The sequence below is a fragment of the Crinia signifera genome, chromosome 8 (genome assembly GCF_055691185.1).
Source record: "Crinia signifera chromosome 8, ASM5569118v1, whole genome shotgun sequence".
Lineage (NCBI taxonomy): Eukaryota > Metazoa > Chordata > Amphibia > Anura > Myobatrachidae > Crinia > Crinia signifera.
The window spans coordinates 95,572,448-95,596,476 of record NC_139224.1 but is presented as its reverse complement, the minus strand read 5'-3'; the positions used below and the strand labels follow the sequence as shown (position 1 = coordinate 95,596,476).

The following is a 24,029-nucleotide window of genomic DNA, read 5'->3' as shown; positions in this document are numbered from 1 at the left end:
CACGATATTTTGGTATTTTTCACAAAAAAACACAGACTGTATCGACCCAAATTTACCACTAATTTGAAGTACAATGTGTCACGAAAAAACAATCTCAAAATCACTGGGATAAGTAAAAGCAAAAAAAAGTTATCCCCACTTAAGTGAGACATGTCAGATTTGAAAAAAAGGGCTCTGTCAGGAACGCAAAAACTGGCTCTGTCAGGAAGGGGTTAAAGGAGACAGCCTGTAGAGTTCTTACAAGACATCTAGTGCCTGTCAGGGGAAGGCAGTGAGCACAGCAATAACTAGTAATGGGTGGTCACTCAAAAGAAGCTTGTCCTTAAGTGTAGTGTACCACACATATACAGATGGAGCCACTCCCATCTAAGCGGCTCCCAGCGAATTGCCTGGCACATCAGCCATATTCGCCGCAAAGTACGAGTGAGTGTGTGTGAGATGTTTGGGCATTCATGTCCTGGTGAACAGCATGCCAAGTCGGGTCACCTCGTCTTGCAGGCGCAACAGATGGTGGAAGCTCCATCTGTATCCCCTAATACACATTATGGTTCATAATGTATGATCCCTTATACTATCTAGTACTAGTGCCCCTTACACATTATGCCACCCAGATTGAGCTCACATTATACCACCAAAATTTACATTATGCCACCTGGAATGAGACTAAATTCTATTTATGCCACATGGAATTCAAAATTCACCTGGATTGATACAAAATTCACATTATGTCACATTATGTTTCTGTCCCTAAAGGGACTCAGGGACAAAGATGGCGAAGACAGAGACTGCGAGGATGCAAGGACAGAGAGATGGTGGGGATCAGGCACAGAGTGTCACACTCTGCTTATATTGTGTGAATACCTGATACTTTGACATCACCTATGTCAGCTGATCTCAGCAGCCTATCACACGCCTGCAGCTGAGTGATACTCCCTGTGAGAATTCCCACTGGTACCACTGCCAGAAGCAAGGTGTTACTTCCCTGAGCTACATGCTGTTCCTTGTCTCTCATGTACAAGTGAAAGATTCTATTATCTGGCCCAGAATTGCAGTTGCTGTAATTCCCTGTACTACAGCTAAGTACTTCTCTGCATGTAATCATCCTGCTGATATCCATCTAGCAAATGCAAGCTTACCAAGTTCATCCCGCAAACTCCAGTGTTACCTGCTTACACAGCTGACTGCAATCACCATCTGCACAGTACCTGGGGAGATCCACTCTCAGTTTGCCGATCCAGCTTCTGTTTCCTGCATGTTGATTCCAAGCTCTTACCTGAAGTCATCCAGTCCTGCACAGTATAATCAGTGTCCTGTGCCTCAGGTACTTGTGATAACTTCATATATGGGCATATAATGCCATACTAGTTATCCTTAATATAAGATACTGAAAGTTGTGTTGTGAAAATATATGCTATCCCCACAGGGGACATTGTCTGAGTGATGAACAATTCCCAGCAGTCTCTGCAACTGTTTAAGAGGTCAGGAGTTGGTCACATGACCAGGGTCAGGAGATGACAGTTGAGAGGGAGCAACGGTAATGCAGTGCAGTCTGTGAGGGGAAGATGGAGAATCTCTGTGGAGAGGGGCAGTGAGTGGTGAGTGTGAACCCGGCCCCAAAAAGGCAGCCAAATCCAACATACTCAGAAGGGAGAAGCTAATATAGATTGACAGGCCTCATCCATGTCTCCCCTATATAAAAGCTCCGCCACCATCAGCATAGCAGCAACTGACTGACAGCTGGAGGGACATTCGTAGTGCTGGCGCTGTGAGGAAGGAACTTCCATATCTGGGCTAAATATTTATACAACTACTACCCAGTCTATAGCCCTGTTGCCCAGTATAAAGAGAGACTAATGATAAACAGCTCACGTTGTCAGAAAGGAGTAGTTACTGCAGACATAGTGCTCAGAAAATTGGATACTGACAGGTTGTAATAGACACAGAGCAGCTAAAACAGTACAGACTGACAGCTTATACCCACGCCCCGGCTGCGGCACCTTAGGAGATGTTAATACAGTACAAGCTGTGAAGGTTAACACAGATTTAATAAAGTAAAAGTGCATATGAAAGGCTTCAGAAACAGTTACTACAGCTCACCTCAGAAGGAAACATGGTGATACAGTTAATCATAAGTCAGGCAGAGGAACAGATTATACAGGAGAAGCTCTTGTCTAAAGCATTAAGGAAGAGACACTACTAGTTACCCTGCACCTCGCTAATGTTAATCCCAGTGCCTGATGACAGTAATCAGTTTTCAGTAAACTCACAGTTACCCTATCTGAATAAAGAGGTTATACAGAAAAGCTAATTACAGTGGAAACCATTCAGTTTTCTTCACTAGAGTTCACCAATAAGAGTCTGTGCACAGTGAATAGATAAAAGTCATTGGCAATTGAAACAGCGTAGGAGAATTGCAGTCACCACCAATTGCAGTTGAATACATCTAAGAACATTTATTCTAGTGTACATGTCATCTAGCTAAGTTAACTCATTGAGGATACAAATGAACTTTTGGTACCTTAGCCTTAAATGCAAAGTCAGCCAGCACAATTCTACTCAACATTTCCACCATTTGGAAAACATTTCTTCTGATAACTAAAGACCCTTGAAGTGAATTACCTCCCCAGGATATTAGAGAGCAGGATAAAAGACAGATATAATTAGAGGAGACTTTGCCATAACTCTTATAGAGCCTTTATTGAGCCTTCTTCAGTATTTATTTACCTTTCAACTTAGTTCGGAGATATTAACTAAACTTCTTCAAGGACTTGTCTAGGCGAGTTCATTCAAGAAAGATAAAAGCAAAGAGTTAACTCTTAGGGAATTTATAGGCTGCAGCCAAATCATAAACTTAATGCATTGAGTAACCTTTAGAAAGGTGGTTGTTTAGATAAACATAGAGGGATAACCATTTGTATCGTTGTATTGTGATATTTATTGTGACCTGGAAAAGTGCTGTTTGTTCAGTGAATATTTTTACATCTGATTAACTTTGAATCTTTATAGCTACAAGGAAGCCGTGTTCCAGTCTAATAAAACTTCCTTTATTATACCTTTGTAATTTATTTTTGTGAAAATCATATGTTTATGATACTTAAACCCCTGTAAGGAAAGAAAGAAGATACTCACCTGTGATAGATTTCACATTTGGCGTCTGACGAACAGGATACATACATCAAAAGCGGAGAAAACCCGGGCCCAGCGTCACTCAAAATGTCTCAAGACAATCAAGAAGAGATGCTTGGCAACGAGGACCAAGGAAATTCAACGGATAGAATAAGTTTGACGGCACGTAAACCGGCAGTGATAACTATGCCCTATTACTTGGGGGCGCCATGGCTTCCCACTTATACCGGAGATAGTGGAATGACTGAAACCAATGCGTTCCGCGACTTTAGGGAACAAATTGAAACCATGTTCCAAGTATATAGATTAGATGAAAATCAACAAAAAGAGATACTATTGGCTCAACTGAGAGGATTTGCAAAAAGGGAAGTAAAGTCATGGCCAAAAAGTCAGAAAAGATCGTCAACAGACATCTTGAATAAGTTGGCAAAAGTGTTTGATGCAAAGACTCTCTCTGAATTAAAAGCACAGTTTTATTCCCGAAAGCAGCAACCAAATGAAACATTGCGGGAATACGCAGTGGAGTTACAAGAGGCCTTACAGGACATTAAGACATGTGCTCCTAGGGAATCAATTGAGGAAGATGAAACCTTAACTAATCAATTCCTCGATGGAATCTACGACGCAAATACGAAAGGACAAGTAAAAATGTTGCATCGTCAAGAATCACCTATAAGCTTTGCAGACTTCAAGGAGTTGATGGTAAAGGTTTTAGGCGATAAACCCAAAAAGGGAACCATGAAAGCACCTGTTGAAACCGTTTTTCAGCAAGTTCAATCTGCTGCCTTTAAAGACCCCATCGAAGAAATGAAAGAGCAAATTGCTGAATTGACACAAGGCATGACTGATCTTTGTCGAGAATTGAGAACATTTAAAGAGACGCAGACATTACAGAGACCCTGGCAGATGGAGAGAGATCCCTGTTACGGAAATGATGGGAGAAACGCTTCATGGAGCTCTCGACGACTTCCTACAGATACATTCGATGAACAAGGAAGACCCATCTGCAGGCTTTGCCAAAAGAGCGGGCATTTTGAGCGAAATTGCCACAGTACGGAACATTTAAACAGAACTCCCGAGGTCCGTGACCAACCGTCGGGAGAATCTTCAGTAGAAGGTCCCACATCGCAAGAATGGGTACCAAAATTCATTGGGTGTTGCCCTACCATTGAAATCAAAGTGAATGGAGTCAGCATACCAGCATTGTTGGATACCGGGTCACAAGTGACTACGATTCGATGGGATGAGTTCATTAAGCATTGGAGGAAAGAAAGTATCGTAGCCACACCACCGGCCGGGTTGAATTTGTTAGCCAGTAATGGACAACGTATTGACTGTTGCGGATACTTTGAAGCTGAGATCGAGATAGGACAAGCTCATCTCCTCAATCAAGGATGTTTAATTACAGCCATTAAAGACCAATGGCTACCGCCCATAATTATTGGAATGAATGTCCTAAGAAATTGCCCGGAAGAATTAATCTCGACACTGACACAAGAACTGTTCAACCGACCTCAGACTGCGAGACGAGTCATGCAATATACCGTCTATGACCGAAGAAGCCAGGCAGGGAAGAGAGTGCTGGCTACAAAAGTACAAGGAACCGTCAAGTGGTTTAATGTCAAGAAGAAGTATGGCTTCATCAACAGGAATGACACAAAAGATGATGTCTTTGTCCATCAGACGGCCATAAAGAGAAACAACCCCCAGAAATTTCTGCGCAGTGTTGGAGAGGGCGAGACGGTTGAATTTGATGTGGTAGAAGGAGAGAAGGGTGCTGAGGCAGCCAACGTGACAGGCCCTGGTGGTGTACCAGTTAAAGGAAGCCGGTTTGCTCCCAACAGACGTCAGTTCCGCAGATGGTCTTACCAGCCAAAAGTAGAGGATGCTGCCGAATCTGGTGGAGAAGGCATAAGTACAGACCAAGCAAGTGAAGGGAAGAGAGTGGAGGAAGCATTCCCTCAGCAGAGACCCATCCAGTGCAGAAGTCCACCGCCATTCTTCCACAGGCAACCTTTTGATAGGGGAAACAGTACAGGGAATCAGGAGCTTGACACCCTCCCCGAGGGGACAGAGGTTATACAGTCTGATGGGGTGAAAGAACATGAGAATCGGCATGAACTGGCTGAGAAAGTAGTGGAAGAAAGGGTGGAGACAGCCCACCACCCACAAGGGACAAGTTATGGCCAGAAAGCGAATGCCGCATCGTTCCGAGTGGGAGACCGAGTTTGGAAGCTGGATGACCAATGGAGTAATGACTTAGATCCGTTCTGGGAATCTAAACCCTACGTAATTGTTCATCTTTCGGCTACAGACACTGGGGTGTATGGAATAAGAAGAGATGGAGATGATCACCAAGTTCTTAAGATGGTACACAGAAACCAACTCAAATCATGCCAGAACTGTACAGAAGAAGACGCAATACCACAAGTCCCCTACCATCCTATGGAAGACCCAGTATATCTTCAGCGCCTTAGGGAAATACTCCTCGCAGAGAAAAGAAGAGAGGCCGAGGAACGTGGCCCATACCTCCATGAAGATGGTGTAGAGGAGATGTCCAGCAGACTCATTAGAAGTACCCGAGGGGTGAAACCCCTCCGCTTCAGAGACTAATCAAAATTGTTTAAAGTAAAGAATGGTTTATGGTAAAAATGTAAACTTTCTTGACTTAAAAGGCATGTAATGACTTACAGTGTTTGATGTATATATATGTGGTATATTGAGGTTTAAAATGTATAAAGTCCATTGCCTGAGGACATGCAATGCTTTACTGGGGAAAAATGTGATAACTTCATATATGGGCATATAATGCCATACTAGTTATCCTTAATATAAGATACTGAAAGTTGTGTTGTGAAAATATATGCTATCCCCACAGGGGACATTGTCTGAGTGATGAACAATTCCCAGCAGTCTCTGCAACTGTTTAAGAGGTCAGGAGTTGGTCACATGACCAGGGTCAGGAGATGACAGTTGAGAGGGAGCAACGGTAATGCAGTGCAGTCTGTGAGGGGAAGATGGAGAATCTCTGTGGAGAGGGGCAGTGAGTGGTGAGTGTGAACCCGGCCCCAAAAAGGCAGCCAAATCCAACATACTCAGAAGGGAGAAGCTAATATAGATTGACAGGCCTCATCCATGTCTCCCCTATATAAAAGCTCCGCCACCATCAGCATAGCAGCAACTGACTGACAGCTGGAGGGACATTCGTAGTGCTGGCGCTGTGAGGAAGGAACTTCCATATCTGGGCTAAATATTTATACAACTACTACCCAGTCTATAGCCCTGTTGCCCAGTATAAAGAGAGACTAATGATAAACAGCTCACGTTGTCAGAAAGGAGTAGTTACTGCAGACATAGTGCTCAGAAAATTGGATACTGACAGGTTGTAATAGACACAGAGCAGCTAAAACAGTACAGACTGACAGCTTATACCCACGCCCCGGCTGCGGCACCTTAGGAGATGTTAATACAGTACAAGCTGTGAAGGTTAACACAGATTTAATAAAGTAAAAGTGCATATGAAAGGCTTCAGAAACAGTTACTACAGCTCACCTCAGAAGGAAACATGGTGATACAGTTAATCATAAGTCAGGCAGAGGAACAGATTATACAGGAGAAGCTCTTGTCTAAAGCATTAAGGAAGAGACACTACTAGTTACCCTGCACCTCGCTAATGTTAATCCCAGTGCCTGATGACAGTAATCAGTTTTCAGTAAACTCACAGTTACCCTATCTGAATAAAGAGGTTATACAGAAAAGCTAATTACAGTGGAAACCATTCAGTTTTCTTCACTAGAGTTCACCAATAAGAGTCTGTGCACAGTGAATAGATAAAAGTCATTGGCAATTGAAACAGCGTAGGAGAATTGCAGTCACCACCAATTGCAGTTGAATACATCTAAGAACATTTATTCTAGTGTACATGTCATCTAGCTAAGTTAACTCATTGAGGATACAAATGAACTTTTGGTACCTTAGCCTTAAATGCAAAGTCAGCCAGCACAATTCTACTCAACATTTCCACCATTTGGAAAACATTTCTTCTGATAACTAAAGACCCTTGAAGTGAATTACCTCCCCAGGATATTAGAGAGCAGGATAAAAGACAGATATAATTAGAGGAGACTTTGCCATAACTCTTATAGAGCCTTTATTGAGCCTTCTTCAGTATTTATTTACCTTTCAACTTAGTTCGGAGATATTAACTAAACTTCTTCAAGGACTTGTCTAGGCGAGTTCATTCAAGAAAGATAAAAGCAAAGAGTTAACTCTTAGGGAATTTATAGGCTGCAGCCAAATCATAAACTTAATGCATTGAGTAACCTTTAGAAAGGTGGTTGTTTAGATAAACATAGAGGGATAACCATTTGTATCGTTGTATTGTGATATTTATTGTGACCTGGAAAAGTGCTGTTTGTTCAGTGAATATTTTTACATCTGATTAACTTTGAATCTTTATAGCTACAAGGAAGCCGTGTTCCAGTCTAATAAAACTTCCTTTATTATACCTTTGTAATTTATTTTTGTGAAAATCATATGTTTATGATACTTAAACCCCTGTAAGGAAAGAAAGAAGATACTCACCTGTGATAGATTTCACATACTCACACCATTCAGCATTATACCTGTGTGTATCCAGCCTTCTGATTTACTGTTACCGACCTGGCTATCCCTGTGACCTGATCTATGTCTGCACTATGCTCCCAATATGGTCACCAGCGACCATATTTCCAGCGATTATAGCCCATATTGCTGCCGTGTGTACATGGCTTTACTGACCTGGCTTATTCCTGTGACAAAGAACCTGCTCAGTCCTTGTGTACCTCCAGCCATCTGTTATTTGATACCGACCCTGCTATCCTTGTGACCTGCTCCTGTTAAAACCTTGTCTGTCTACTTCTCCTTCCAATGTAACCAACACCTGTACGAGAAGCCTGGGCAGAGGGCCACGACTGACGTGCCGGGTGCCGCAAAAGCCCAAATCCTGCTTGGAGGGGTCACTGGCAGAAAACCACCGGCACCGTTAGACTCCGCGCCTCTGCTCAGGTTTAGTCAAATTCCCACACAGGTAGTGTCCTCATCTGAGATCCGTGACACAGAGATTGTGGAGACACAGGGACAGAACTGGCAGGGACAGAGATGGCAGGACCACCCTGCAGTTTTGGCAGTGGCGCTGGTGCAACCCCAGGGCAATGAGTTCTGGGCACATACAAGGAACCAGGTACAAAGTATGATCAGACTGCCACTTTTCTCACCATCCTGCATCTGTAGGATGTAGTCAAATTAGATGCATCCAATCTGCAAAAGGGACTGATTTGTACTATTGTCATTTTATAGTGTGAACGCTTGGCATGAAAACACTTATCTTCTACTTATAAATAAATGGTTTTGCTGCAACTCAGAATCTCTAAATATTATTTGTTACAGTACATAAAAAAAATCATAATAAGATATTGTACTTACTGGAACAGTTTGCAGACTGAAAATTTCCACCAGGAAGGCATGTAATCTCTCCACGATCTTCCCCATCTGGTGTGCGGTATTTACCAGAACAATAGAACGTTATTTTCTCTCCTTCCAAATATACATAACGTGTATCAGGAATATATGCATTTACTAATGCAGCAGTCCCAGGGTTACACATTACTAAAGAAGGCACAAAATAAACAAAATCAGCAGCATATTGGTGTGACCTCTAGTAACAAACATCAGAATGATAGTTAAAAGACAAAACTAAAAATGATTTGAAAGTTGAAAAGCTAAATGTAAGCTACAGAACTGTATCCTCTGCAGGGCCGGCGCCACCACTAGGCAGCTCTAGGCATTTGCCTAGGGCGCCGGCCACTGCAGGGCGGCACTTGGGACAGAGAACAGGTCACAGAGTGTAGTGTACCCCCCTTCCCACCCTGCTGGACCAAGGTGGCTATCCCCGGCGGCTTTGTGTAGGCACTCTCCCGGGCGGTGATTGACAGCGGGGGATCAGGAAGCGCTGCTGTGCTATGATGGTGCCATCGGACAGACAGCGTGTGGGGACACTGAACTTGCGCTGTCTCACCATTATAGCAGAGCAGCGCTTTCTGAGCCCCCGCTGTCAATTGCCGCCCAGGAGAATCTCCCCTCCTTGAGTGACCCGGCAGCGGCGGTGGACGCACCCCCCCCCCCCCCCCCGGCAGGTGAGTGGCAGGTGAGTGGCAGGCGAGCGGCGGGTTGGGGGGCGGGTTAGCGTCGGAGCGCCCCCCCCCCCGCCTGGGGCGCTGTGTTAGTTAGCACCGGCCCTGATCCTCTGTATTACCTGCAAAGCCACAGGAAATCTTGTTGCTATTAGAAAGATTTGTTGTGTATATCACTAATGTGTTGTGTATATCACTAAAGTGTTGTGTATATCAGTAATATGTTGTGTATATCACTAATGTGTTGTGTATATCACTAAAGTGTTGTGTATATCAGTAATATGTTGTGTATATCACTAATGTGTTGTGTATATCACTAATGTGTTGTGTATATCAGTAATGTGTTGTGTATATCACTAATGTGTTGTGTATATCAGTAATGTGTTGTGTATATCACTAATGTGTTGTGTATATCACTAATGTGTTGGGTATATCACTAATGTACATGGACAGAGTTAAAAAAAGTTGCAGCTCCTTTGCCTGGCGACAATTCCTACTCTGAATATTTTGGCTTCCTGCTTCTGTTTGACTAAATTATACTTAATTGTAGTATCAGCATTCTAAGCACATTTTCACAACTGACACATTTATGTAGCATAATGTCTGATAATAACTACAATCAGTGGCCCTGATTCTAATTGACTCGGTAAACTGCAAAGCTCATTGTATCGCCACCCCGGCCAATGCACGCCGGGGTCTCACGAAGACATATCCCCTCACATGTGCCTTCAGCTGGAAACATCATTAGATGGTCGCCGACCATCGAATGATTTCTCCAGGGCTCACAAATATAAGTCAGTGGAGATATTTGCGGGCTTCCGGATGACGACAGGGCGGGCGGCTGACGTTATGTGACAACAGACACCTGCCTGGCACACCTCGTCCCACCAACAATCCCAAGGGAATGCCCAGGAAACGCTGGGGGTTATCATGGGCGACACCCATCCAACCTGCTGCACGCCCCCAGGCTCGGCGACTGTGCAAGTTGCTGAGCCTGTTCGCCCAGGGACCCTGCACATACGCATAAATCATTATGCGCTTACGCAGTAAAAAAACATTGGTCATGTGGGGAAATGAATAAATCGGAATGACCCCCAGTATCAGAACGTATCTTTTCTGTATATTGCTGATACCAACCATTGAGTTTGCAGTGTAAATAAGTAAGCAGAATGGAAAAATTCAGGACTGTATAAAATACTATGACCAATTCCAATGTTTCCAGCACTTGCCATCCCTTCCTACAGTACACAGCTAAGTTCTAAAAACACAATTTGCTGAGTGCAGTATAGACTAGATTAGAAATACCCTGATTTATAGTCAGTTTTCCAGTGTTCAATTGTCAGTCAGATTTTCCTATTTGCAGATACATTATTATATGTCAGGCATTCACAGCAAGCAAGGTTGGTGCAAGGTGTTTGTATAAAGAAGAAAACACATTATAGACATATTCTACAAAGGATAGAGTACAAGCCTGTCTATAAATAAACCATTGGATGTCTTGTTCACCTGAGCAACAAGGTATACAGTTGGAGCCTCTCTCAACTTTGTTCCTTAGGTCATGGCTCACCATGGCTATCCTATTGTTCTCAGCAGCAATACAATACATAGAACAATACAGTAGTGGATTAGTAGAGTAATCCTATTACTCACTTAATCCATGGACCTGGCTCTACCATTAGGCAGCTGTATGCAGTTGACAGGGGTACCAGAATCTGGTGGTATCCTGAATATAACAAAATTAAGGATGACTGAGAGAGAGGCATCCTTGTTGAACTTAATGCAAATTGACAGGTGTTGGACTTCTAAGACACCACATCCACACTTTCACCTGAGGACCTGGGAAGTCAGTATTGGTGTGTGGGTGGTGGTGGGAGCAGTAAGCTGGTTTTGCCTTGCACCTACCTTGGGTATATATAAAATCATGCAACCAGCAGTAACATTGCATTTTACATGTAATAGAAGTTTCACTGATTAAAGAAGAAAAAGACAACTTACTTAAACATTTTGGTTCAGGATCCCATCCCATTGTAGTACAGTAAGAATATTCCCCGTTATATTTTCCTAGTGTCCGAAAACCTTCATTACATTCATACCAAATACGAGCATTAGGCCGTGCTGGAAAATGATATTCTCTCCAAAGCTTTCCATTTTTCACTTCAGGGCGGTCACATTTCTTACCTGCGGAAACAAAATGAACATATTCTGCTAAGTCACATAAATGTTTTCAGTCTCCTCAGTGACATACTGTACTGGAGTTTGCATTACATATTGTCCTACAACCTGTCCTTAAGAAATGATAATGGGTCATTTAACAATTAAATAGAAACAAATAAAGTAATGTAAATTAGTTATCATAGTTGTCACTGAAGTGATAAAGGAGAAATCCATTTACTAATTACAGTAAAAGTACCCAGAACAAAAAAGAAAAGAAAATGGTAGAAGTTTTGCTGATACAAATTTTATGCTTTTTATGCTTTTTCCAGCACATGCAAAATTAAAATGATCATGCCAAAAAGTGTTGCCTGTGTAGATTGCCTCATGTGGGTTTTGAAATATATAAAAAAATTGTTATGGGAAAGTGCAACTGTATAACACCAATATTAGCCATGCTCAGATTTTGCCATGATGTGTCCTATTCATGGAAGAGTGGGTACACCTAGTGTTCCCACAACTATGATGCCACAGGAATCTAGTGCAGGGGAACCGTTTCCCCCAACTGAACGATAAATAGGTGAACACTGGCTGGCAGTTTCCACCTAACTTTCACAAGCTGTTCTGCCATCTCAAGATTTAGATGATTCCTTGGTGGCTAGCAGTGGAGATGGAGGCGGACTAGAATTTGAACAATAATGGGAGCAGTGGCTTAACTACTGTAAGGCAGCCCCAGCTGCCGTTTGGAGGAGCAAGCCGCAGCGAGGTCTGTGTGGGCGCTGGTACCTGCTCAACGCACTGACATGCTGCTGCCTGCCGCTGCCCACATGCTGAGCACCAGAGGCAAGTCAGCTGCAGTGCGGGTGAGGCCATGGCAGAGATGACAAATCCCCCCCACCCACCACTGATTCAATTGACTGTACACAGAGCTGGTTATTTGCTACTGTGTACAGGATGGGCGGGCGGATGGGCATGCTAGGGCGGTCTGGGATGCGTCGGAGCCAAGGAAAGCAGCAGTGTCTGCTGGTCTCTCTTCCTCTATCCTGCTTCAGCTTCTCTGTTATGCGTGTGTCGTCATCACATCACACTCTGGAGAGGAGCTGGGGGGGGGGGGGGGTGTTTGGGGGCGCCACAAACTTTTTGGCAGGGGGGAGCAAAATTTATAGTTACACCACTGAATGGGAGTGCCTTCAAATGTTAAATGTTTTACTGTTTTTATCTGAAACCATTGTCTTGGTAAACTTGTCTTAATTGAACAGACTAATTTTTTTACATAGATAACCAAGAAATGATATGCCATCAGCTGTTATCATGAATTTTGTTTGCTTATATCACATTAAAAACAATAATAAATCCAGAATATATACAGTTTGTATATCTCTAGGGTGAACCCCTTTGGAGTCCACTTTGCTCCAAGATTCTCAAAATCACCCACCATGTTTTGCCTCTTCAGGGGTGTAAAAAATACTTGTGATGGCTTTCCTTATCTGTAATTGGTATCCAAAACAGCTCAGGTTGAGACACGGAAAACGGTTTATTAGTTTTGACCTCTTAGTAGGTTGCAAGGAAGTTATTAATGGTGTTAATCTCCCACCAAGAAGTGTGTGAGGTATTAATTAGTACTTTAACGAATTACCAATCATTTTTTAATGGTGTTAATCTCCCACATTACAACATATTATTACGGATTGTCCTGATAATTTTTTGTCATCATTCTGCAGTCCTAATAGGAGCGGCTTCTCACGAATATGGTTTGTGCAGACAAAAAGTACAATTTACTGTATGTTGAAGAAAGTTAGGGAGCAGGAGATCAATTCTGCTCTCGGTGATCGCTGAAGAGATGGCATGCCAGTGAATGAAGGGGGAGGGAAGGAGTGCAGTGTGAAGGCTGGTGCTGCCCAGTCACTGGGGGAGCGCTGGGCATGCCCCCGATAAATGCTTAAAACGGGGGTCACGGCACTAGCCCATGCCCTTTAGATGAAACCACACCCACCCATGCAAAAGCCCCGCCCCTATTACATCTCGCCCCAAAGTCTTGAGGTGTCAGAAACCATTAAGTCTAAGGAAATAATATAGTGACGGGTTTGTAAATACATATAAAATTGTGTTTTAGGAAAAGCAATCTGGTTCTGGAGGTCAGAGAAAGAGTAGAATATGCCTCCAGGGTCCATGGATATGTTTGAGACCAGTAAATTTAACATCGGTTGTATTAAGATTATTTGGTGGAATTTTAAGAGATGATATACAGGAATATTTAATGATAAATAAGATAATCAGTGGTAACCAGCATGGGTTTGAAATGAACCGGTCATGCCAAACTAACATACAGCAATTTGTTTTTATTGGATAATAACATACAGGGTTATAAGCACAACACTACAGTGTAGTAGAAGGAACAGGAGGAAAAATAACGTATATTTAAGCACTAGTTAGTTAACCTAACTAGAATAAAATTCAAAAATTCCAGATGGGGATATGACATCCAGACCAATTCCTCTAATGGGTTATGTAAAAAACAGGTTGAACTTGATGTACATATGTCTTTATTTGACCTTACTTACTACAGTATGTTACTATGACTGAACTTGGTTGATGATTGTAGTACGTGAGTTATGGAGAACATGAGGTAAGGGAGATCTTCATCCCATTCCATCTTATTATCTTGCCTGGTGGATGTTCTGCTTTAACTCTCCACCAACCCATTTGTGGGTGGTAAACTGAGGGTATGGAGCAGTGCTTTTCCCAAAAATTCTGCCATTACTTGGGACAAAAATGGAGTTTGCTGCGGAAAGATGTACTAAGCCTTTAAAAGTGATAAAATGAAGAATGATAAACCACCAGCCAATCAGCTCCTACCTGTCATTTTTCATACACAGCCTTTGACATGGCAGCTAGGAGCTGATTGGCTGGTGGTTTATCACTCTCCATTGTTTCATTTTTCAAGCTTAGTACATCTGGCCCCTGGTCTGCAAGGATTTCTTTAGGGATTTGAGTATAGAGAAACAATTCTTTGGTAGTCTTAGTCTTGGTATTATGCAATGGGTGGCGTAGTCCAAAATTACCAGGATATGTTGGTTACTGTGTTTTGTTTTTTTCCTGTGAAAGTAGGAAGTTCATTATTTTGATAATGGGCATTGGGACAAGAAGTTCACTTAAATAAGCTCTGGGATTGTCCTCTTGCACACTGGACACCACTGGCAGTACATTTGAATTCAGACAAGACTCCAGGCCATTAGAACTGGAGCAGGATATGGTCCAGGGTTTTCACTGTCCCAAGATGTCCACCCCAGAGATGGGTATATGTACTTATGGTACCAACAACTGCTCAACTCTTATTCCATGATCCACCTTCACTCTATCATATATAGCCTTGCATGTCCAAATGAAGCAACATAGTGAAGTCAAGTGTGTAAAACACTTGACTTCACTATACAGAGGTTAGGAGCAGTGTTAGCTATAAATAATTTACCAGAATCTACTTCTTATTTAGTACCTTATAGAAAATAGATAGAATCTGATTGGTTCCCCATAGCAACATCCCATCTTCAATGCACACACACAAAATATACATACAGTGCATACATACACATAGCATACTTCTAAACACCATTACTAAAGCAAATAATCCCACTCACAGCAATCATAGATATCACCCCACCCCCACCACAGCTGCTAATAGATAGTGCTCACTGGGCCAGCACACAGTAATGTGGCCATACAGTAATGGTCCCCACCCCCCTGCCCATGCCCCGGCACCCATAACAAGGGACACACACCTTGAGAGTCAGCCTCAGTCACCTGTCAATTCCAGCAGTATCTCCACCTCCAGCCCCATGTGCTGTAGACAGAGAAGAGCTGCTGCCTGAGTGCTGAGGAACTGTGCCTGTAGTGTCACCTACAGGCAGTTCAGTATTACATACACAACCTCCTTCCTGTTTTGTCCCTCAGCTCCGCTAGAGGTAAAAAGGACTGCCAGCTGTCTCGATTGATCTTTCAGCAAGGACGAATGCGCGCATGCTGGGGGCCCTTTCAGAGAGGGGGGCCCAGGGATACGTACCCGCAGAGCCCCCCTTTTATCCGGCTCTGCCCTCACTCTATGCTCCCTCCTTTTCAACTATCCATAGGCTCCTGCTGACCTTAAGCCCCTATTACTTCCATCAATCAGGACTGGGAAGGGGAGGATTTAGGACTGGAGGGGGGGTGGGTCAAGTTTAAACAGTTAACCGACCTCCCCCCGCCTAGAAAAAGCCTGCATCCACCCCTGGTTTGCGGCAGTTTGAATGTCCTGCCCTTCGGGAGCCAATCCCAGCTCCCGAATCGGTGGCCAATAGGAGATTGCATGTGTTAAGCCAATCAGCGATTGGGTTTTTTTTGCGGCAGGGGGGCGCTCACCTGCTGCTGCTGCTTTAGTACTGGCCGGGCGGAGGGGGAACGGGAACTGGTAGCCTGGGAGGTGCTGTGCGTGCATGCGCAACAGCCCTTCCGCGGCCATTTTGGAAGTGGCCGGCCCCTTTTTAATGACTTTTGGCACGGCCCACCGGAAAATGGCACGGTTTCCCGGTGGGCCAATCTGAGAGGCCTGCGGGAATGAGAAGCAAAAGAGCTCACAAAGCTCCCTCCTGCAGCCTCTTCCATCGGCAGGTAGGAAGCTGTGGGCAACCTATCCTCACTCGCTCCCTAGACCACCAGGGTCCATGCTTTAGGCCCGTGGACACAGTCAGGCCCTCTCGGCCTGAGACCACTGTAGTTGCACAACATTGGCCTTTGGGCATTATAATAAGGTCCTCCTGGCCTGTGGGCAATTAAGTTGGACCCTCCAGGCCCATGGCCCCCACATCCAGGCATTAGGCCAGGGCTCGACAAATACTGCGCGCCAGGTCGCCACGGCGACCAGATTCTGCTTCCTGGTGACCAGATTTTTTGCAAGGAGGGAGGAAGCAGAATCTGGTCATCGGCAGCCCGACCACCCGCCCCCCCCCCACCTGTCCTGTCAGGCCAGCGGCAGCGTGGTCCCTGACCCCCACCCCCCTTCCCATGTTCGCAGCAGCGGCAGCAGAACACATTTTTTAAATACACTTGGTCCTGACTCCTGCAGCAGCCAATAGAAGTCCCCCGCGCCACCGCTGCCTCATCCAATCACTGCAGGGTGGCCTGAGGCTGAGACCTCTGACCTTCCTTCCCTGCAGTGCGCCATCCTGACAGACGCTGGGCACCGAGTCACCGCAGAGCCGCTGCGCCTCCTGACTCTACCCACTAACAGGGGTCTTTCCACCGGCCCCGCAGCTGCACCTCTACTGGCAGCTGCACCTCTGCTGGCAGCCGCACCTCTGCTCTTCGGGGCACCGTGCCCCACCGCTTCTTGCTGCGGGACAAGACTGGATTCCAGCATGCAACCCCGAGCAAAAGAGCATGTTTCCCCTGGGCAAAAGGGCATGTTTCCGCTGGGCAAAAGGGCTTGTTACCTCTGGCATCAAGCATGCAACCTGCAGCAATGAGCATGTAGCTAAGCGGCACTAATGAGACATAATATGTACTAAGCGTTACAGCATGTGGTATTATATGTAATGGGCATGCCAGTGTTTTGTAGAATGTATAATGGGCATTACGGTGTGTGGCATGTGTGTGTGTGATATGTGTAATAGGCATTGCATTGTAAAAAAAATTCCACGCCTTCGGCGCGCACTGCCCCTATTTTTAATTTGTCTGGCTCCTACACTTTCATGCTGGCTTCTAGATTAAAATAAAAAATGTCAAGCCCTAGTACTAGGCCCATGTCCCTAATAGCTTGGCATTAAGCCTGTGGCCCCTAGTAGCTGGGCGCTAAGCCCGTGGTCCCTGTTAGTCAGACACTAGACCATCTTAAGTGTTTTAAAAGGTTCATACAATCAATCGTGAGACGACCAGTTGTATGCAGCAGATTGTAAGATGGATTGTGTGCACATTGTGTGTCCAAAAACCACCAATTCTGGCCATTCCCATGGTAATTCCCCGATGACGTGGGTGTGAGGGGCGGGCAGCTGACATCAGCGGATGTCAGCTGCCAGCCTGCTTCCTGCACAGGGTGCTTGCAAGTCTGAGACACCATAGAGGGGGTCTCAGATCAGCAAGCACTGTAGAAATCATTCAATGGTCGCCTACCATCGAAAGATTTCTCAAGGCTGGGAATGGAGGATTATGGAAATCATCCATTCACATGGCTGCTGGGGTTTAGGGGGGCGCGGCATCAGGGGGACTGGCAAGGCCGCAAAATTTAAAGCCTTGCAAGTCAACCAGAATAAGGTCCGTACAGTTCATGTGTCTACATATGTTGACATAGACACCAAAAAACATTTAAAGCTCATGTCGACCTTTTCAGTGTCGACCATGTCTGTGGACCTTTTGCTTGCATTGACCTTCTGTCAATGTTGACCTTGAGTATGTCAACCAATTAAAGGTGTCTACCTTCCCACTGTCGACCATTAGCGGGCGACCTAATAACTGTTGACCTAGAGTCAATCTATCATTTATACCATAACCTTATGGCTTACTGTAATATGGTAACTTGGGCACTGTTATGTGATGCTGTATACAGTAATATGAACTGGGGAGACTGTCATAATGTGAATTAGTGTTACTGTGCTGCATACAGCATGTACAGTATGTGTACCGGCAGCCCTGCAAAGTGACATACTGTGAACTAATGAAGTACTATAGTTTAGAAAATGGTACTTGTGTATTATAGCGGCGCCCATCGCATCGCATACCATAAGGCATGCGATGCGACGTGATATTGTACAATGGCATACAATTTTAAAATTGTATGACATTGTGTATGGCACACAATGCCATACAATGCGATGCAATGCGATTAAAAATTGTATAAGCACCCTAATGGGTGCTTACAATGTGAAATGCACCCCCACGCCACCCCCCCACTATAAACGTGAACCCAAAGTGTGGCGAGCGCGGCGAGCCCGCGAGGGGCGGCAGTACACGTCCTCCGACCTTTTCATACCCCACTATCCACGTGGGCGTGGAGTTGAGAATAGAAAGTATGGCGAGCGCAGCGAGCCACCAAGCCCGAAGTATGGCGTGCGGACACGGATACCTTCACAGGTATCGGCGTTCCCTCGCGGGCTTCACAGGTATCCGCGTCGGGTGCATGGCATGCGATGTGATAAAAACATTGCGCGATGTACATTGGGGGCGCCGCTATAATACACAAGTACCTAGAAAATAAACCTGGGCACTACTATGGGGCAGAAAAGGGCCATTTCAGATGTGGTTAGAGATTCCTTGATAGCTCTGTATGGTAATGCAGCAGGTGGTATGGTACTTGTGTTGGCATAGCATCCCTGTCAGATTCAGTGCAGTGTTCCCACAGCCAGCATAGTCAGCATCCCTGTCAGTATCAGCGTAGTGTTTCCGCCCGTCCGCGGCTAGCCGGAACTTTAGAAGGTTTTTTCACTCTCCCCGTAATAATTTTGAGGGTGTGGCCTACTCGTGGGAGGTGGCCACACCTCCAATTTGGCCATGTCCCCAATTTTACCGGGGCCCAGCATACCTCTTGGCGGCCCTGCATGCAATATATTGCATGTGATCTCAGCCAAGCCTACCCGGCTCAGAAGCAATCCAACAGATTGCTTCTGCAGCTGGTGCAACTCACATGCAACTAAAATGCAATGCGCACGGGACTGTGCATCGCATAGTACCTGCTGTCAATCACATGCAATTTGGACGTTTTTCATGCGATTGATTGCCGCAATTGCATGACCAGAGAAAAAATTGCATGTAAATCACTCAAGTGTATGGGGGCCTTAACAGTGTATAAGCTACTAATTATTTTGTATCTACTTGTAAGTAAAGGTGCCCATACACTAGGGCAATTTATCTGAGGCTTGAAATGACATGAGATTTCGCTTGAACTCCCCGGCAGCTTCCCGGGAGTCCTGCATGTCAGATTCTGTACTTGAGTGCTTATTTCACATAAGATATATTGCAGGCAATTTATCAACCTGTGACAAATCACATGCAATTTATCTACTGCACACACATGTACAATACAATTTTCCGGATGAGTTGTACTACAGGGTGCTAGGAGGGCTGACCTAAATAGTGCTATTTAAAGCTATGTTGAAGAGGCTAGTAGCTACCCTACCTATGGGGCAGTTTCAGACACATTCGGTTGGTCTGAAAATTTACAGTCCGATCGATAATCGGTCAGCCACGCATGCGCACAAAGGTTCTTGGCCCGGTCCTGGTTCCCAAAATACAGGGGACATATTTTGGAAACCAGCACCGGGCTCAAATAGCCAGCGATGTCAAGCCACAACCGGGGGACACTTTTTCCATAAGGACCCCCAGCCAAAGCATGATCACCCTGGCTGGTCAGCCCTGGCCAGGTCCCTGGAGGAGTGGGGATCCCCCAATAGAGGGGTCCCCCCCTCCAGGGTAACACCAGCCCGGGCTGAAGCCTGGGGCTATCCCTGCCACCCCTGGGCTGTGGGTGGCAGGCTGATGTTATTATAATAATAAAAAAAACATTGGTGAACAGTGGAAGGAGCAGCCTCGGATTTTCTCCTGACTGAGGCTGCTGCTACGCCACTGGGTAAGAGGAGGATGAGGGAGCAGGGAGGAAGGAGAGGAGGTGGCCTCGTAGCTGCTGCTGCTGCAGATGGGAGGAGGGAAAGGTGTTGAGCACTGTGACCTGGCGATGACAGATTTCGGATCAGCAGCATCTTCTCCTGATGACCCAGCGACCTGGCAACTGATTTCTCTGGCGGCAGGTACAACCTAGGAGATGCGATGCAATTTGCACATTGCATCATACCTCCTGTCATGAACATGCAATCTGGGCACTGTACATGCGATTTATTGCTGAAATCACATGTAAATTGCACATATTGCATGTAAATCACCCTAGTGTTCGGGGGCCTTAACTGCAGGAATTTGGCACCTTGTTTCTAAATACCAGACACATTTTATAAATAAAAAGTACTGTGTGATTGCAAAGTAACACAAGTTACTTATGCAAGTCTGAAACATAGTTTATATTGCACTTTTTACAGGAAAAAAAAAGTGTGTCTACCTGAAGTAAGTTAGAAAGATTTAATGGCATATTTTAAACTGTCTAGGTAGGAAAAAATATCAAATAGGAATAAAAATATACAATGAAAGAATAACTGTATATAAATATACTCACTAATACAGGTTGCAGGTGGAGACCAGCCATTTGATGTGCATACACGGGGTTTAGTTGGTTCAGACGGGGGTGTAAATCCTTCTTTACACTGCAGCATAATTTCATCTCCTTCTTTGTAGACATGCTTCTCATTTAACAGTTGTCCATTGTCCACCTTTTGATATTGGTCGCAGGTAATTTCTAGGGGAATATAACATAAAAATTTGAATAAAACATTGGATTTTTGGGATAAAAAATGTAACAAAAAAAAAGGTTATTATCACTGCTTATGGTGTGTCAGAGCAAAGCTGACAGGAAAAAATTAAGACATACCCATATGGGTAGATACTTCACCATGAACTATCTATTGACTTGTACATTAACGTATGCTGTTTACCTGCTCACATATCCTTGAGTCCTGTCCGATGTGGGTAAGATGCATCGACAATTTAATAAGCACATGGCCCAAATATAACACAGTTTTACATCAAGCATTTGACAGTGGAAGCAGTGAATAGGCAGTAACATGGCACTGCGCTTCGGTAAAACATAGTGGCGGAGATTTAATAGGATGTGAGATATTTGGTAAGAAATCTCTAGTTTCTTTAAAGCGGCATTCGGTGTAAATGATTGCCGCTTTAAAAAAAAAACCTGGAGATTTCTTGCCAAATCTCTCACTTTCTGAATCTCTCATCCTACTAAATTTCACCCAGTGTGTCTAGGATTGGTACTATAATCTGTTTATGCTCACTTCTATCCCTTCTGTGTCATACCAATCTATCTGCCCCTCCCCTCTAGACTGTAATCTCTTATGAGCAGGGAGCTCTCTCCTCATGTGCTTTTTTTTAGACTATATCTCTGCCACCCTGATAATTGCATCAGTGTCCTGCAGGGGAGTAGCGAGGGCGGAGCACAAGCTCCGGGCGCTGGAAGACATCAGGGCGCCAGAGCCGTGCCGGCACTGCCAGCTCGCCCGATCCCCTGCACGCTCGTCTGCCCACTCCCCCACCCGCTCCCGGCTCCCCGCTGTGTCTGGGAGTCGTGCTGCTATTTATAATTCATGTCTCCCGCTGGACCGCTAGCCAATAGGTGCTTGCGGTCCAGCAGTCAATCAACTGGTGGCTTGTGGTCCCGCGATCCAGCGGGAGATGTGAATTTTAAATAGCAGCACGTCTCCTGGACACAGCGGAGAGCTGGGAGTGGGCAAGCCCGGCTACAGGGGGGGGGGGGGGGCGCGGATTGCACCACTGCTTGGGGGGTGGTGCACGGACGCACACTGCTTTGCCAGGGGGGTGGAGTGGTGCAGTGCACACTGCCCCTGACAGCAGCTGGGGGGGAGGGTGGTGCCGACTGCACACTGCCCCTGACAGCAGCTGGGGGGGGGAGGGGGTGCCAACTGCATACTGTCCCTGACAGCAGCTGGGGGGGGGGCTGCCGACCACACACTGCCCCTGACAGCAGCTGGGGAGGGGGGTGTGCCAGTCCCCTGCGGCTGGCTAAGTAAGGAGTACTCCCATCCTCCCTCCCTGCTCCACACTACTACTCCCACCCTCCCTCCCTGTTCCACACTACTCACTCCCACCCTCACTCCACACTACTACTCCCACCCTCCCTCCCTGCTCCGCACTATCACTCCCACCCTCTCTCCCTTCTCTGCACTATCACTCCCTCCCTGCTCCGCACTATTACTCCCACCCTCCCTCCCTGCTCCGCACTATCAGTGTAGGGGCCCCATGATTTATGTTGCCAGCACTGGGCTGCGGGCAGGGGAGCTGGCGGTGCATTGAATTTAAAATAGTGGTGGGGAGCCGGGAGCGGGCTGCTGCACAGTTCTGTCCCCCTTGGCAATGAGCAATTTCAGTCCCCCTTGGCAATGAGCAATTTCAGTCCCCCTTGGCATCGAGCATGAAGACCCTGGCATTGAGCATGTAGGTAAGTGGCACTTATGTGTCAAATGTGTAATGGGCATTACACAGTGTTATATAGTATACAATGGGCATTACGGTGTGTTATATAGTATGCGATGGGAATTACGCTGTGTTATATAGTATGCGATGGGCATCATGTATGGCCTTATGTGTAATTGGCATTATGGCATGTGGCTTTATGTGTAATTGGTATTACAAAGTTCGCTAAAATGTGCAATGGGCATTACGGTGTGTGGTATAATGTTGGGCCACGCCCACTTTTCACTGCACAGGAGCCTCACCTACTACAAATTTTTTTGGGGGGGGAGCGAAACATGCCCTTGCTCCAGGCGCCGTGGCACCTAGCTACACCACTGGTGTCCTGTCATCTGCTTCAACTGTCTTTATTTATAATTGTACTTGTCCTAATCTGCTTTGTACTGTAATTCTTTATTTTCTTGTTTCTCGTATCTATGTATTGTCAGGTGCTGCAGATTCAATGTGGCTCCATATAAATAAACAATAATAATAACAATAATCACTGATCATGTCCCTCTTCTTCTTATACACCTTTATACAGAGGCAAAAATCCAGGTGGCCCTGGGTCAGCATCGATGTAAAAGGAGTAGCTGAAAAAAAAAAGAAAAGGTCCATTTCCCCGGGTGGATCCGGGTGGGGGCAGTGTAACCATTTATGCCAACACATCCGAACTAGCTCCCGTTTACAGCAAAGGTGAAGCCCAACTTCCCAACCACAGTGGCCTGTGTTCAGTATGGAGGATGAGCAGGGGGTGCACACAGCCTCCCCTGCTGTCTGCTGTACTGTGCAGACAGCAACGGAGACAGGGAGGTGGTGAATGGGTGCTTGTGTGCGGCATCCATTCATCTCACTGGTGGTGGTGCACAGAAGCTGGGGACAGGCGAGCAGCTTACCGTGGTGCTGGGCTTGCTCATAGCATGGTGGTCCCTCCCGGTGCAGCGGTTGGCAGTCCCGGCGATTGGAGATGATGTCATCTCCAAGCGCCGCCCCCATTTACACTGTGTGTTGGCCCCGCGGTGTAAACGGCGAAAATCCCGGATCCGACCTGGCTTGGAACCATGTTTTTGGTGTAAAAGAGTAATGCAAGAGGCAACAGTAACAAGATTCGCCAGCAGCAATAAAGCAGGTGGATTTTTGTCCTGAATTCCCTGGCCCCCAGAGGGATTAATGAGTCATTGGGTCTTGAGTCTTTTCTGCAGGGGCGTAGGGAGGGTGGTTCCAGTGGAGCTTGTGCTTCAGGCGCCAGAAACTCTAGAGGGCGCCTTCTCTCCCCTCACAAGAGGGAGAAGCACAGCAGCAGTGGCCAGCGTCTTTCTCCCTGTGCCCCAGTGACAGTGAGTGATACTTAGCAGCAACAGCAGCAGCAAAAGCATGCCTGGAGGCTGTGCTGTCTGCAAATACTACCTGACAGCCGGCTGTCGGGGTCAGGTTTAGGCTGGATGCTGCAAAGGGCTGATGGTGCCATGTCAGTGTGAG

The 24,029-nt window shown here is 45.7% G+C and overlaps 1 protein-coding gene across 5 annotated transcripts in view; it reads right to left on the bottom strand.

Annotated features, from left to right (window-relative positions):
• LOC146026277 (complement factor H-like) overlaps positions 1–24,029 on the bottom strand; it is a 960,333-nt gene that overhangs the window by 814,154 nt on the left and 122,150 nt on the right. Inside the window, exons 6-8 of one of the 5 annotated variants that reach the window (XM_083156811.1) lie at positions 20,629–20,808; positions 11,292–11,474; positions 8,590–8,772 (exon numbers count right to left, since the gene is read on the bottom strand). The exons of the other annotated variants lie outside the window; for them this stretch is intronic. Coding sequence (XP_083012937.1) covers positions 8,590–8,772; positions 11,292–11,474; positions 20,629–20,808 — 546 coding nt within the window. The remainder of the gene's footprint in view (positions 1–8,589; positions 8,773–11,291; positions 11,475–20,628; positions 20,809–24,029) is intronic. 5 annotated transcript variants of the gene reach the window in all.